This window comes from Panulirus ornatus, chromosome 5 (genome assembly GCF_036320965.1).
Source record: "Panulirus ornatus isolate Po-2019 chromosome 5, ASM3632096v1, whole genome shotgun sequence".
In the NCBI taxonomy this organism is placed as follows: domain Eukaryota; kingdom Metazoa; phylum Arthropoda; class Malacostraca; order Decapoda; family Palinuridae; genus Panulirus; species Panulirus ornatus.
In genome coordinates this window covers 8120646-8136563 of record NC_092228.1, presented here as the reverse complement: position 1 = coordinate 8136563, position 15918 = coordinate 8120646, and the positions used below count along the sequence as shown (strand labels likewise).

Sequence of the window (15918 nt, the reverse complement as noted above, 5' to 3'; positions counted from 1 at the left end):
AAGCTTACAAGCCAAGCACTGGAGCTTCCAAGGAGGCTATTCACCGCCCTGTACATTCTTTGGGAATTCATTCTTACGAGTAATCGGTGCTTGGGGTAAAACTGGAACGACGCTGAATAGCCTAGAAAGTCACTCTTAAAAACATGGAAGCATTCAAGGTATATATATATATATACTGAAATTAAATTTATTTGGGATGCAATTCATCACATATTATACAACACACACACACACATGATAGCCCACTGCACCATCACAGTTACACACGGTCCGCCCTGTGCCAGTAATGGCACTCTGAGCACACCTACCCGACCCGTGCCAGGAATGGTACACCCGTGAACCGTCTGTTACTGAGCAGAGATCACGCCAAGCTTAATCTTGGCGAATCTTTACACGAAAAACGAGTTAATAATGAAACACACTATACACGTAATGTTTCCATAGCAACGCTTTAGAAGCTAGATTGTCAGGACTTGGTCAGGTAGATAGTGGCGAAGGGCCCTGTTGGCGTGTGGTCAGGGAGGTGGCGGTCAGGCCCTCGCAAGAGAGAAGGTTATGAAGGGGGGTCGTACAGGTGGCGGTGTGTGGCAGGTCACCGTCTACTGAGTGGGGGGGGGATGTGGTGGGGTGAAGAGGAAGGGTGGTAATCTCTCCCGTATCTGTGGAGTGAAGAGTCGACCTCCACAGAGGTAAGTTCTGTTCTTTCTGTGTCACAACATACCCGAGAACACAACTAGGCTATAAACGACACACACACACACACTTTCTCTCTCTCCATCTGTGGAACGTGACGTGACGAGGGATGTGACTGGGGTGTGTGTCGAACCCCCGGTATTGTCCGGGAAGCCACAGGTCTGCTTAAGGTTACGTGAGGGGTATTCAAAGTGACGTGGGGGGACCTGTCTGGCCGAGTCTGTGATGCGGCCCGTGTAGCGGATGGCAGTCATGGAGACAAGTCAGCATGACTGGCGCATCCTACGGCAGATGACAGTGTCCACCACCGACGCCCCAAACCCCTCAAGGAACCCTTAGGATCATCTCGTGGAGTCCTGGCCACATGAAACATTCCAGAGCACTTCAAACTCTCACGATGGTCTTCTACCTTACCGAACCCCCCCCCCCCCCGCCTTCCTCCCTTGGCTAGCCTATCCCTTTTCCCGTCGTTGAGGTAAATCTTTGACATGACCCCTGAGGACCAGGTCATAGGCCAGGGTGTATCATCGTCTTCAAGAACAGCACCGTCGGGGTCACGTCTTTCACGACCAGTTACCAACCATACGGCTCACCGATTGCTCTCTCAGGAGGAGAGAGAGAGAGAGAGAGAGAGAGAGAGAGAGAGAGAGAGAGAGAGAGAGAGACCTCACTGTATCTCTGCGTGAATACGAATGTAGGTTTGTTTAGCTCCCTTGTCTACGCTCCCACCTGTGCTACAACCACTGCAGCTACTATGTGGAGAGGCTGACCATGAGTGGGTGTAGGTGGGAGACTCGGGGAGAGAGGAGAAGTGAGGGAGAGGTCCTGCCTCCTACAACCCCACGTACACTGGCGTTCGTCACCTCTGCAGGAACCCCATAGTATCTTCACCGGGCGATAAGACTACTTTACTTCCCCATCACCGTTGACGTTATCTGATTACTCTAACTGGTCGACTCCCTAGCGAGGGAGGGCGAGGGGGAGCTTGTGGGGGAGGGGTAGTAGAGTGGCGTGGCTGGGGCATAAGATACCAGGATTCGGGACCCGGCCAACTACTGGACGATCGAGTGAATATGCTCCCAGATCGCCCAGTGTTTGACTTGGGTTCGAATCCTAGTGCACATAGAGGTGACCTGTTTGCTTTACACACACATTCTACAAACGTCTCATTCTAAGAGTTACCAAAATACGAGCAGAAAACAAGCCAAATATCTCATTTTCATTATGTGTTCGCGATCATTCTTAGACCACAAACACACTCACTGTACACCCACATCCCCTAGAGCGCTAGTTACATTAACCTTTAAGTACGACCTAGTAAACCTCGAAGACGATGGTACGACTGTAAAGTACGGTGGCACGACCACCTTAAGGGTCAGGTCAGAGAGGTCGAGGCATCATACGCAAGGGTCATAACTTTTGTGTTTCAAGAGGGCTAAAAGAATGTCTAACGCGTCTTGTCCTTTCCTAAGAGAACGTCCTGGTCGCTGGTGAAGCCCCGAACAAAGATGTCCATCACTTTATATTACCATTCGATGTCGCCTCCCTGCCGGGCCGTCATGCTGACCGCCCGGGCTCTGGGCCTCAACCTGGTCGTGAAGGACGTGGACATAATGAACGGGGAGCATCTGAAGCCCGAATTCCAAGCCATCAACCCCCAGCACACGATACCCACCTTGGTAGACGGCACCATCAAACTCTGGGAGAGGTAGGTGTGATCCAGACCGTGGCTAGGGTGTCGAACAAAAGGGCTTACAAATGGCGAGGCAAACAGGGACACCTCGTAGCCTCTTTGCTTACTACTCACAAATCATGAGGTAAACCAGTAGATCAGGGACTAACAAGAAGGGAAGCTTTCCGTACGTTTCCGCGCTAAAGAAATATGAGTAACCAAGTCTCTCTCGTTACAGTCGTGCCATCTGCACCTACCTGGCCTCCCAGTACGGCAAGGACGACTCCCTGTACCCCAATAACCCCAGAGCTCGGTGTATGGTGGACGCCAGGCTCTACTTCGACATGGGCACCCTCTACCACCGGTGGATGGAGTATGCGGTATGTGGACCTGGTTATTACCTAAGATAGGCAGAGTAGATGGTACGTGAAGGTTATACTCGCTTTGAAATGTGATGATAACGTGTGTGGTTGGTTTACTCTGTCGGATTTGAAGTGGTAAGTGTACCATGGCTCGACCTAGAGATGTTAGGAGGTTGTCTGTCTTGTTAAACTTTGTCAAAGATGACCAGAATCAGACGGCAGGATGGCCAGAGTGAAGAATCACAGGATGTGTGGACAATGTTCCGTCAGTCTGTAGTTGACTGAGGAGGAGCAACGTAATGTCCCGGGTGTTGGCTCGACTGGGACCAACCGAGGAACCCTGGGTCAGATTTATCAGACGGGAATAAATACCTAGTGAATGTAAGGGCATGGCGGAGAACGATGAGGGAAGGCAGAGGGTTGAGGTGCGTTACAGGGAGGCACACAGTTAGGCGACACCAAGGGACTGTGCAGCAGGTTGTCATGGGTTGTCTGAAGCAGTGTTGTGTCACAGTCTCTGTAGTCTTCCAAATCATCTCTCAAAATCATATCAAACTTCGTATACCTCAGGGAGGGGGGAGAGGGATGAGTGTGTCAAGTCAGGTCAGGTCAGGTCAGGGTAATAAATCGGCTCTTTTCTCGCTGTCGCAGTACACTGTGGCCTTCAAGGGCCAGGCAGTCGACCCGGAAAAGCTGGAGAGGGTGCAGGAGGCCTTGGCTTGGCTCAATCAGTACCTGATGGACTACACCTTCGTTGCCGGGAACAAGATCACCGTGGCAGACATCTGTCTTGTGGCCACAGTGTCCACCATGGAGGCGGCAGGCCTGGACCTGAGTCAATACAAGCGTCTCTCACGCTGGCTCCAGCGATGCAAGACCTCCATGCCCGATTACGCCGATGCCAACGGCGACGGCGCCAAGGCCTTTGGGGAGTTCCTGAAGTCCAAGCTGGAGCCGGGGCAACACACGGAGACCCCAGACGCGGGGGAGGCTGGACAATAACCAGGTGCCCCAGAGTGCCCGTCCATCTACCAGTCTCGTCCCCCCCAAGCCAGCTTCTCCCACCTGAGCCAAGGCTGGTCTCCCATGTCAGGTCATGTCCCTCAGGCCAGGTCCAGTTCCCAAGGCCAGGTCCCTTCCCACCACCCATTACAGATGTACATCTCAATAGGTAAGAATTTTCGCATTCCTACAAATACCGTCATGACAGACACACTAATCAAGTGTTTCACAATGTACACATTAATAAAAGTTTGTTTACCTGGACCCACTGTGTCTAAATAACCAGCTCGGCTCACACGTTGCTCACTGTCCCAAATGTTCTCATAAAGTCTGACTCGTGATATTTGAGACGAAACTCATAATCCACATCCTCTCCTCATACACACACACACACACACACACACTTTCCAAGCTACACAGGTGTGCACAGAGGTAAACGTGTGTGTGTGTGTGTCCGAGCGGCTGGCGAGTAGCGAGGCAGGAAAGTCTGTGCTCAGGCCACCACATCACCTAACCTTTCTACACACGCTCATCCACCTCTACAGGAGCTGCTGTGTGGGGTCGGCAGTGCAGAGGAACAATCCCTCCCACCCTCCCCTCAGCCCCCGTGCAAGCGCTCTCTCGCTGCATCATCGGTGGCTCTTCCTGACTCAGTCGCTGCACATAACCGGCCTCACCTCCTCCCTCCTGTCTCTCACTCACTCCCGCACTCCTCCATGGGATCATCTCTAATCCCAGGGAGCTAACAGCACAAGCCAACTGTAGCGAGGACACTGTCGAAGCAAAATGCGTTCTGTGGCTGTGGTATGTTCCTGTACAGACGGCACTGGGTGGGAGGTAGGTCCTCATAGTGGCTTGTTTATCTCTATTATGATTGGAGGAGGGAGATAAGCCGGGCAGATAGGGCAGTACTGCTAAGCACTGTGAGGCGTGGTTGGCTTTTTAGGGTGCTGTAGATGGTGTGGGATGTTGTAGATGGTGTTTGGTAGAGGGTGCGGGGTGTTGTAGATGGCGTGTGGTAGAGGGTGTGGGATGTTGTAGATGGTGTTTGGTAGAGGGTGCGGGGTGTTGTAGATGGCGTGTGGTAGAGGGTGCGGGGTGTTGTAGATGGCGTGTGGTAGAGGGTGCGGGGTGTTGTAGATGGCGTGTGGCAGAGGGTGCGGGGTGTTGTAGATGGCGTGTGGTAGAGGGTGCGGGGTGTTATGTAGGAACGTTGTAGGCGTACGGTCTTGCGTGTTAGACGCAGGTGGAGATGTCTAGCGCAGGGAAGACCTCCACTGTTCTATGTATACTAAGGTTCCTCTGACGTGCACAAGGCACGTCTCTATCATAAACTATTACCCAAGTAAATACTGTAATATGACCGAGGTAAGGTCGTCACCACCGGCCAGTTCGACCATCTTGCCCAGAAAGGGAAATTAACCTCCTGTGTTGACTGCCTGAGGTGCTGCCGGGAGCTTTAGCGCCCTGTGCAGTACATGATACGTTCCTCACATGTGAACGTATTCTAAAAATGCAGCATTCTGTGGCTCAGTAAAAGGATCATACGTAAACCAACGATTGAAATATACTGGTTTGTCTACGTGGTGGGTAGAGTAACAACAGAACAGTATAAGGACCCAAGCTGAGGATGAATTTAAAGTTCTTCACACGAGAGAAAATTTCATTTAGAAAAATATCAATAAACTTTCATGTCAATATATATAGAGACAAAACAAGTACAAAAACAACAACATATGATGGCTAAAGTGTCAACAAATAACGAGTGGCTGTGCGAGGCGTGAGTAAGGACGAGAACATGGCGAGTGGAGAGAGTGATGTATATACTCGACAGTGTCGGAGTACAAAGTGGCGGGTGAGGAGGCGGGAGCTGGCCAGCCAGGATGAAGACGGCTCCTCCAGCTTAGCTATGACATATAACTAAAAAAATAAATCTATCTAAAAAGGTATTCGATGATTCAAACTTCCGTCAACGAAATCTGGGTGGTTCGGCGCGCGTGTCGAACAGCCCAGTTCATCTAAATTGGTCCGGTTGATGCGACTCCCTGAAGGTGAGACTGTCTCACCGCTGAAGTCTTGCAGAGTGATCCATCTCGGGTGTGAAGACTGCCCAACGGAGACATAACCCCCACCTCAGATGATCCCAGTCCTGACCGAGGAATGTTTACCTTCGTACCCTTGATGGAGTCGTCGTCGGGATGTCTACTTGGGGTCTACAAGGTCACCCTCTACTTGCCGTACTGAGGGGCGCTGTACTCGCTAGGGTAGACAGCCTCCCCCTGGAAGGTGTAGGTGGGGTGGAAGCCCGTGTCGTCGACGTAATAGTCGACTGTCATGACTCTCGAGTCTGACAGGAGGACGTAGTACTTGCCCGTCGTCACCTCACCCTCCCGACCCTCGTTGTGGCCGAACTGAAGGGGCTGCTGGTTGGCGTCCACAGCGTCCACGGTGTAGCCGAAGGTGTAGGACGTCGGGTCTATGTAACTGTAGTACTGCGGAGCCGCGTCGGTGACTGCAGAGCCTGCCACCAGGAGGAGGACGAGCATGACCTGCGGGGTGAGGAGATTGTGTCAGCGGGTGTACCACACAGGTACCAAGAGGAGAGGCTCAGTGTGCCGCACAGGTACCAGAGGACAGGCTCAGTGTACCGCACAGGTACCAGGTGACAGGCTTAGTGTACCACAGAGGTACCAGAGGAGAGGCTCAGTGTACCACAGAGGTATCAGAGGAGAGGCTCAGTGTACCACAGAGGTACCAGAGGAGAGGCTCAGTGTACCATAACACCAGTGTAGGGGTAAGTTTAACCTGGTAATAAGATATTGCGATAACATCTCTAAGACATCCACTACAAAGCGAAGCCATTTTGTCACTGCCCGTGTGCTCTGATGACATTATCATAACGAACAGAAGATTGGGATATGGTAGAGGGGGAGCGTCGTGTGCCCCATACCTCCACTGCATACACAGGTAACGTCATCATTCTAAACAAGGTGTCACCCTGGTTACCTCGCACATCACTGTCCCACAGCCTCTGTGCCTACCGTTCCGTGTTACACTGTCCCACAGCCTCTGTGCCTACCATTCCGTGTTACACTGTCCCACAGCCTCTGTGCCTACCGTTCCGTGTTACACTGTCCCACAGCCTCTGTGCCTACCGTTCCGTGTTACACTGTCCCACACCCTCTGTCCCTACCGTTCCGTGTCACACTGTCCCACAGCCTCTGTGCCTACCGTTCCGTGTTACACTGTCCCACAGCCTCTGTGCCTACCGTTCCGTGTCGCACTGTCCCACAGCCTCTATGCTCTCCGTTCCGTGCATCCCACATCACCCATTCTGTTCTTCGTCTCATGGACGGAGTGTCTTCAGTGTGTGCATACATCTGGTTGCCTGATATACGTCACCTTCATGACTGGAGAGATGTAGGTGGATGTGGTGGTAGCGGCGGCTGCTGGTGGGCGACTGGTGGTGAGGCTAAGTCTGGCGCGACTTATATATGCCGCGGGGCGGGTGGGCGTCGGTGACAGGACGAAGGAAAGAGGTGGTGGTGGTGGTGATGGTGGTGGTAGGAGCTTGCAGCAACACCAGAAGTTCCAGCTCCAGTTTCTTGTGGTGTGTTTCCCCTCTGTGGCGTGAGGGACAGGTGCTGCGGGGGAGGAGACCCACGCACGTAGGAGGAGGAGGAGGAGGAGGAGGAGGAGGTGCTCATGTAGCTGTCGCAGGACATCACCCCCATACCTGAGGCCTGCCCTACCCAACCACCATCATGGATGGTGGGGAGCAGGTTCTCCCCAGTCTACATCACCCCCGAAATAGGTAATGATAGACTTGTCTCGCTTACGTCATCATTATCTACTTCGTTCGCGTAATCAGTCGTGTGATACACGAGCTCAAAAAAAAAAAAAATTGCTTCACAAAGACGATTAATGTTTAATGTCCGCGGTTATGCTGACACCAGATGCCCGAGGTAGTCTACAGATGGAGTCTGGCTGGCGAATACGTCAGCCACCCAAACACCCCAACAAAAAAAAAAAGAAAGAAACTAGAAAATTGGGTCTTACGGCCGAAAGCCTCACCTCGTGTCATACATTAGACGAAAAAAGAATCATAACATGAAACATGTGATCCATACTGACCGAAATGCTCTGGGCCGACCTGCTTCTCCCCTCTTGTCTGTTGCTGACGCCCCAGCATCGAGAATTTCCTAGAATTGACCATAACTCTTGGTCGTCTCGAGAGATCACAGTCTCCTTCTTCTCTGCCTGTGGTCAGACGTAGTGGAAGCAACACCTCTTCTGATCCTACAGTGGTCACCGTGACTTGGCAAGGTCGCTACGTGGCGATCTCCACGTCAGGAAGGCACTCGTCCTGTTGTCCACTTCGCAAAACAGAGATGGCCAGAATGTGCCACGAAATTCCACGTTTTTCCTATTTCCGCGTAACGTATATATATTGCACAGAGAATTTTTGCCTTCATCCTTATACTTTCTCCTGAAGATGTAATACGAGAAAGCACTCGGGACTTCTCGTGTTTCATCTTTCCTCGTGGTTACCAGCAAATGCTTTGATCACGTATCTACACGCACACACACACACACACACACACACACACACACACACAATCACGAGTCTGTACCATCATCTCTTGACGAAAAAGCACAATCTCACAAGGAAAGTCTTCGGTCCAAAGGAGTACGTCTTGTCTCTGCTACTGAGTGTGACTCAGCTTTGAAATGCAGCAAAGCTCATAGAAAAGGGTAACCAGGATTGAATACAATTTTTGTGTCCACTTATATGTCTATACTTGCGTACGCATAGTTGTGTGTACCTTTGGGTGTATACTTGTGTACGTATAGTTGTGTGTGTACCTCTGAGTGCAGTGGTGTGTGTGTACGGGATAACAACAAGGCTGACCTCTGTAGCCACCATACAAATGCTCACAAGTGTCGCCAAAAGTACGTGGAAGTGGGAACAGTGCACGTCAGCCACACACATGAATTATTTTCGATCACACTTCTGTAGAGATTCACTGGCTCCTCTTCCTCCTCGTAGGGTCCTGTGGTCCAACCCCTCCAGACAGACCTTACATCGATTCTCCAGAGGACGGACAAGACCCGTCAGTGGTCCAGCAAGTACGCGGGCCACTGGTCCGTCGTTGAGAAGACAAGGAGGTGGGGCGGCCCCTCGCGTCTCAGCCCAGGAGAAATCTGATCCAGTTTTTCGCTCAGGCAGCAGGATAGGGAAAGGAACCGATGCTTCCTAGTATCGGTAGCGACATTAAAACATTCTCTCTCTCTCTCTCTCTCTCTCTCTCTCTCGGAAAAAAAACTCCCTCTCAACACGAGTACAGGAACGAGTCCTGGTCGCGCCGGGCATAACCCAGCCATGACCCTTCCGTTCCCTCCCGAGTTGTCATGACGTCACATCACGTCACCGTCACGTCACATCACGTCACCGTCACGTCACATCACGTCACCGTCACGTCACATCACGGTCAAAATTTCGTACGAGTGTCGGGCCACAAGACGAACTTTCTTCCCCCTATCACCCTTACCCCTACACACACACACACACACACACACACACACACAACACACACACACTTAGGGTTGAAAATGACACTTATGCCCCACGTAGGGTCAACGTAGCGGTCACCCACGCCACCACTTCTTTCACCGAAGCTTCCGGTGGGAATGTATCAGCCAACATCATTTTATGAAGCGGGCGCGCGGGAGGGTGTGTGTGTGTGTGTGTGGGGGCAGAGCAGAAGAACTGGTGACGCGGGGAGGCTGGGCGGGAAAACTGGTCAAATTGGCTCGGCTTTACCGAGAGCACATACTAATTTCCGAGTCGACTTTCTCACGTCGGTCGACTCAAGAGCCAAACAAAGCCAGGAGCGCAACACAGTGATCGACGTCCAACGTATGTGGGGCGTACGAAATAGAAAGTGTGAGATGTGAAATTAAGGGTGGAAAAAAATCGCATAAAACATTTTGCATTTGATCTCGAGAGAAGCACCTTTCACTCGGTGCAGTGTGGAGGACGAACGTCTGATGCTCCCCACAGCAAACCTGCTGGGTTGCCTAGCTCCACACAGCAACCTGCTGGGTCCCCAGCTCCCCACAGCAACCTGCTGGGTTCCCTAGCTCCCCACAGCAAACCTGCTGGGTTCCCTAGCTCCCCACAGCAAACCTGCTGGGTTCCCTAGCTCCCCACAGCAACCTGTTGGGTCCCCAGCTCCCCACAGCAACCTGCTGGGTTCCCTAGCTCCCCACAGCAACCTGCTGGGTCCCCAGCTCCCCACAGCAACCTGCTGGGTTCCCTAGCTCCCCACAGCAAACCTGCTGGGTTCCCTAGCTCCCTACAGCAACCTGCTGGGTTCCCTAGCTTCCCACAGCAAACCTGCTGGGTTCCCTAGCTCCCCACAGCAAACCTGCTGGGTTCCCTAGCTCCCCACAGCAAACCTGCTGGGTTCCCTAGCTCCCCACAGCAAACCTGCTGGGTTCCCTAGCTCCCCACAGCAACCTGCTGGGTTCCCTAGCTCCCCACAGCAAATCTGCTGGGTTCCCTAGCTTCCCACAGCAAACCTGCTGGGTTCCCTAGCTCCCCACAGCAACCTGCTGGGTTCCCTAGCTCCCCACAGCAACCTGCTGGGTTCCCTAGCTCCCCACAGCAACCTGCTGGGTTCCCTAGTTCCCCACAGCAACCTGCTGGGTTCCCTAGTTCCCCACAGCAACCTGCTGGGTTCCCTAGTTCCCCACAGCAAACCTGCTGGGTTGCCTAGCTCCCCACAGCAAACCTGCTGGGTTCCCTAGCTCCCCACAGCAAACCTGCTGGGTTCCCTAGCTCCCCACAGCAAACCTGCTGGGTCCCCAGATACCCATAGCAACCTGCTGGGTCCCCAGCTCCCCACAGCAACCTGCTGGGTCCCCAGCTCCCCACAGCAACCTGCTGGGTCCCCAGCTCCCCACAGCAACCTGCTGGGTCCCCAGCTTCCCACAGCAACCTGCTGGGTTCCCAGCTTCCCACAGCAACCTGCTGGGTTCCCAGCTTCCCACAGCAACCTGCTGGGTCCCCAGCTCCCCACAGCAAACCTGCTGGGTCCCCAGCTCTCCACAGCAACCTGCCGGGTCCCCAGCTTCCTACAGCAACTTGCTGGGTCCCCAGCTCCCCACAGCAACCTGCTGGGTCCCCAGCTTCCTACAACAACCTGCTGGGTTCCCTAGCTCCCCACAGCAACCTGCTGGGTTCCCTAGCTCCCCACAGCAACCTGCTGGGTTCCCTAGCTCCCCACAGCAACCTGCTGGGTTCCCTAGCTCCCCACAGCAACCTGCTGGGTTCCCTAGCTCCCCACAGCAACCTGCTGGGTTCCCTAGCTCCCCACAGCAACCTGCTGGGTTCCCTAGCTCCCCACAGCAACCTGCTGGGTTCCCTAGCTCCCCACAGCAACCTGCTGGGTTCCCTAGCTCCCCACAGCAACCTGCTGGGTTCCCTAGCTCCCCACAGCAACCTGCTGGGTTCCCTAGCTCCCCACAGCAACCTGCTGGGTTCCCTAGCTCCCCACAGCAACCTGCTGGGTTCCCTAGCTCCTCACAGCAACCTGCTGGGTTCCCTAGCTCCCCACAGCAACCTGCTGGGTTCCCTAACTCCCCACAGCAACCTGCTGGGTCCCCAGCTTCCTACAGCAACCTGCTGGATCCCCAGATACCTATACAACCTGCTGGGTCCCTAGCTCCCCACAGCAACCTGCTGGGTCCCTAGCTCCCCACAGCAACCTGCTGGGTTCCCTAGCTCCCCACAGCAACCTGCTGGGTCCCCAGGTACCCATAGCACCCGTCTGGACCCCTCCTCTCACTCCAGGACACAAAGACGTGTCGTCTCCTCCATCCACGACGCCAGAGGACTTGGCGCGGACAATCTGGTCCTGCGGCTGGTGGGGGAGCAGAGCTGTGGTGTAGACACACACACACACGCACACGCACACAGTCGCACACACACACAGACACACGCACACAGTCGCACACACACACACAGACACACAGACACACACACACACACAACACACACACATACCCCTCGCGTGCAAGTGTCTGAATATATTACACTTGTGATACAGATGTGAGAAACGATGATAATTTGTACTCATGAACGTCTGAAAAGAAAGAAAGTAAAAAAAAAAGGTATTCCAAAAAAGAAAGTCACCGCTGGTCATCCTCCGTTGTGGCTAGAGGAGCATGAAGTTGATTAAGGGGGGGAGGGAGGAAAAAGTTGAAGAGGGGGAGGGAGGAAAAAGTTGAAGAGGGGGGAGGGGGAAGAAAGACCCACGACCGACCCCCCCGCGCGATGATGGGTGACGAACCCGTCGACTCCACCCCCCCACACACACACACAGGAGAAGATGGGCAGTGGACTGACATTAAACAGCCTCTGTGAGAGAGTATGACACAGGGAGGAGCCACCACCCACATCCCCACCCCGTCAATGATATCTTCCCCCCCTACACTACCTCATCTGGGGTCATAATGACCTTTTCAAAAAATAAAACGAATACATCATTCAAAAAATAAAGGGGGGGGGGGCATGAGTCTCAGACCCCCCCTCTCTTCGTACAGTGTACAAACGTCATGTAATTACAAGCGACTATCATGTAATTACAAGCGACTATCATGTAATTACAGGCGGCTATCATGTAATTACAAGCGACTATCATGTAATCACAAGCGCCTATCATGTAATTACAAGCGACTATCATGTAATTACAAGCGACTATCATGTAATTACAGGCGACTATCATGTAATTACAGGCGACTATCATGTAATTACAAGCGACTATCATGTAATTACAAGCGCCTATCATGTAATCACAAGCGACTATCATGTAATCACAGGCGACTATCATGTAATCACAAGCGACTATCATGTAATTACAAGCGACTATCATGTAATTACAGGCGACTATCATGTAATCACAAGCGACTAATTACCGGTAGGTAATTACGGTGAGGTCGGGTGCTGAGGATGAGCTTCGTCAAGCCACAACGACGGCAGACGCTCTTCCCATTGTTCGCGCGTAAGGGTCAAGGTCTAGGGTCAAGGTCAAAGTGTCTAATGACATCAAGTCCACCGCCACATGACGTCATGGTGATGGGGGTGGGTTTCCTCCCCCATTCCCACCCCAGCGTGGGGGGAGGGAGGTAATATTCACCAGACGATCGTATTAGCCCATCACGCCAGACTCCAATAATCTGATCAAAATAACATCAAACTTCTGACATTTTGGTACATTATTCAATATGACATTCGAAAGCTAATATATACATTCTTTTTTTTTTTTTTCATACATATTCGCTATTTCCCGCACTAGCGAGGTAGCGTGAAGAATAGAGGACTGAGCCTTAGAGGGAATATCCAGCCCCCCGGTCCCTCTCCTTTTAGTCGCCTTTTACGACACGCAGGGAATACGTGGGAAGTATTCTTTCTCCCCTATCCCCAGGAATATATATATATATATATATATATATATATATATATATATATATATATATATATATATATATATATATATATATAATATACTTTATCGCCGTTCCCCACGTTAGCGAGGTAGCGTAAGGATACAGACGAAACAATTAGCCAACCCACCCACATACAAATGTATATACATAAACGCCCACATACACACATATACATACCTACCCATTTCAACGTATACATATATACAAACGCAGACATATACATATATACACACGCACCGATTCATACTTGCTGCCTTCATCCATTCCTCAAGAGCAACTTTCTAACTCGCATTACTCCGATGTTGGCAACGCACCGAGCCCCTAGGCCTCTTGCATATCACCATTTCATATTCTTCCAGTTATCTTATCTAATACGGTAACAGAGGCAGCGCGGGGATAACGTACATTCTGCTCCGCTGGGGTATAATCAGTAGAAAGAACCAACGCGCAAGTCATGGCGGGAGAGAGAGAGAGAGAGAGAGAGAGAGAGAGAGAGAGAGAGAGAGAGAGAGAGAGAGAGAGAAGGTGAACTTCTCTCCAAAGGCTAGACATGTTTTTGTCCGCTTTTGCTTTCAAAATGAAGAGCGTTGGGTAATGAGTGGTCCCATGGCGAGCCTCTTCCTGCTCCTGCTGCCAGCTCACCTGCTGGAGGAGTAGGCATCAGCAGATGGCACGGAAGCGGGACTAGCAGCTCCCCTATAACACGGCCAGCAGATGGCACTGAAGCGGGACTGGCAGAGCTCCATTATGACACGGAAGCGGGACTGGCAGAGCTCCATTATGACACGGAAGCGGGACTGGCAGAGCCCCCTTTATGACACGGCCAGCAGATGGCACGGAAGCGGGACTGGCAGAGCCCCATTATGACACGGAAGCGGGACTGGCAGAGCCCCCTTATGACACGGAAGCAGGAATGGCAGAGCCCCCTTTATGACACGGCCAGCAGATGGCACGGAAGTGGGATTACGCCTGTATGGCACGGATGTAAGGCTAGGCCTCCCTGTGAGCCTGATGACTCAGAACTATCCTAGGGACGTGGAGAATCGTATTTATAACACGATCTGCCCGTATGGCACGGATGCAAGGCTAGGCCCACTATGAGCCTAATATTAGACTATGAAGTATCCTTGGAATATGTTGATCTAGAGCAACAGAAGCTTAGGGGAAGACCAACAAAATAAGGGATCAATTCTACAATGACTGTTGTCACTTATAATACCCTGAGAATCATGCCCAGTGGCACGGTATAGTAATTATGATTAATGTAATAATGATAATCATAATAACGATAGAAATAATACTAATGATAAATATTATTACTAGTATGTCATTTTTTATGGATGGGATGCGTGAGGGAGGTGAATGTAAGCGTCTCGGAGAGGCTTGCTCTCTATAGGGCCGGTGGGGGGTGACAGGGAAGAGAGTCTGTTATTTGCTGATGACACACAGCTGGTGACAGATTCGAGTGAGAAACTGCAGAAGCTGGTGGGTGTCTTAAGTTTGGCTGTGTGTGTGTGTGTGTGTGTGTGTGTGTGTGTGTGTGTGAAAGGAGAAAGTCGAGAGAAAATGTGAACAAAAGCAAGGTTATTGGGTTTAGCAATGGAGAAAGAGAGACAGGTTTGTTAAAGTGGGAGCTTAGATGGAGAAAAAAACTGGAAGTCATTTAGCAGAGAAGTTCCAACGATGTTGTGTGGATACAAGGCAGGGGGAAAGGAGGGATGTGTTAGAAATGGAATGTTTGAAGACTTGATGCCAGGAAGGCTGATCACGTGAGTAATGACCGGATAAGAGAGAGGTGTGGTAATAAGGAGTGTTGATAGAGCTGAAGAGGGTGTACTGAAATGGTTTGGACATACGGAGAGGACGAGTGGGGATAAGTTGACAGAGGATATGCGTGTCAAAAGTGAAGGAGACAAGGAGAAAAGGGAGACCAAATTAGAGATATAAGGATGGAGTTTAAAAATATCGAGTTCTCGAGGTCTGAACAAGGAGAGTAAAAAGAGTGTACGGGAGAGAGAATGGGAGCGATGTGGTATACAGGGGGCGACGAACTGTCAGTAGGCTGAAATAGATCATATGAAACGTCGGGGGAAAACCATGGAAATGTCTGTGGGGGGCCTGATTGTGGATAGAGAGCTCTGGTTTCAGCACATCATACATGACGGCTTGAGAATGGATGTGACCAAATGAGGCCTATTCTTCGTCTGTCCCTAACGCTGCCTCGCTGACGTAAGGAACACACACACACACACACACGTACGTTCACATATGGGGCCCCACGAGTTGTAGAATTGCCTCCCCGTGCAAGATAAACAGTTAATGACAGGAATTAACACGACAGAACTCACATGGCTCGCGGGATGGATTGGTTCCAAGGTCGTATAAAGGCTGACGGATACAGGAAACACAGATTTGGGAGGCGTATTTACACAGACGTACACAGTATTGCTGCAGGACACGTTCTGACCCATGACAGGCAAGTCTTCAATAAGAAACTTCATACCACCACCACGTCATCCATTCCCAACTACTCAGACAAGCAACTGGCAGCAGTATAAAGGTAACTCGGATTCACACCGCTAGAGAGCAGCACTCCCGCGCACACGCTCTGACGCTCATTCACGCCACAAGAGGGCCGCTGATGCACTCGCTCAAACACTTGGGCTACGCCAGTTC

General features: G+C 51.7%; 2 protein-coding genes across 2 annotated transcripts; one reads left to right on the top strand and one right to left on the bottom strand.

Moving 5' to 3' along the window:
• The first annotated feature begins 551 nt into the window (after window positions 1-551).
• LOC139748019 (glutathione S-transferase 1-like) lies at window positions 552-3993 on the top strand. Its single transcript, XM_071660561.1, has 4 exons — window positions 552-689; window positions 2166-2401; window positions 2604-2745; window positions 3379-3993. Exons 2-4 carry the CDS (start codon window positions 2202-2204, stop codon window positions 3727-3729), a joined length of 693 nt encoding a protein of 230 aa, XP_071516662.1. The 5' UTR covers window positions 552-689; window positions 2166-2201; the 3' UTR covers window positions 3730-3993.
• A 1378-nt stretch (window positions 3994-5371) lies between these two features.
• LOC139748030 (uncharacterized) lies at window positions 5372-15739 on the bottom strand. Its single transcript, XM_071660589.1, has 2 exons — window positions 15591-15739; window positions 5372-6278 (listed from the first exon to the last, which is right to left on the bottom strand). The coding sequence occupies exons 1-2, from the start codon at window positions 15711-15713 to the stop codon at window positions 5958-5960; spliced, it is 444 nt and encodes a 147-aa protein (XP_071516690.1). The 5' UTR covers window positions 15714-15739; the 3' UTR covers window positions 5372-5957.
• Between the last annotated feature and the right edge of the window lie 179 nt (window positions 15740-15918).

What these genes read in the sequence shown, in the direction of transcription:
- LOC139748019 (XM_071660561.1), top strand. Translation starts at nt 2,202, where the DNA reads ATGTCCATCACTTTATATTACCATTCGATGTCGCCTCCCTGCCGGGCC. An exon ending in ACCATCAAACTCTGGGAGAG is followed by an intron (nt 2,402 to 2,603) that starts GTAGGTGTGATC and finishes CTCTCGTTACAG; the next exon opens with TCGTGCCATCTGCACCTACC. An exon ending in ACCGGTGGATGGAGTATGCG is followed by an intron (nt 2,746 to 3,378) that starts GTATGTGGACCT and finishes TCGCTGTCGCAG; the next exon opens with TACACTGTGGCCTTCAAGGG.
- LOC139748030 (XM_071660589.1), bottom strand. Translation starts at nt 15,713, where the DNA reads ATGGGTCAGAACGTGTCCTGCAGCAATACTGTGTACGTCTGTGTAAAT. An exon ending in CAATCCATCCCGCGAGCCAT is followed by an intron (nt 6,279 to 15,590) that starts GTGAGTTCTGTC and finishes CTCACCCCGCAG; the next exon opens with GTCATGCTCGTCCTCCTCCT.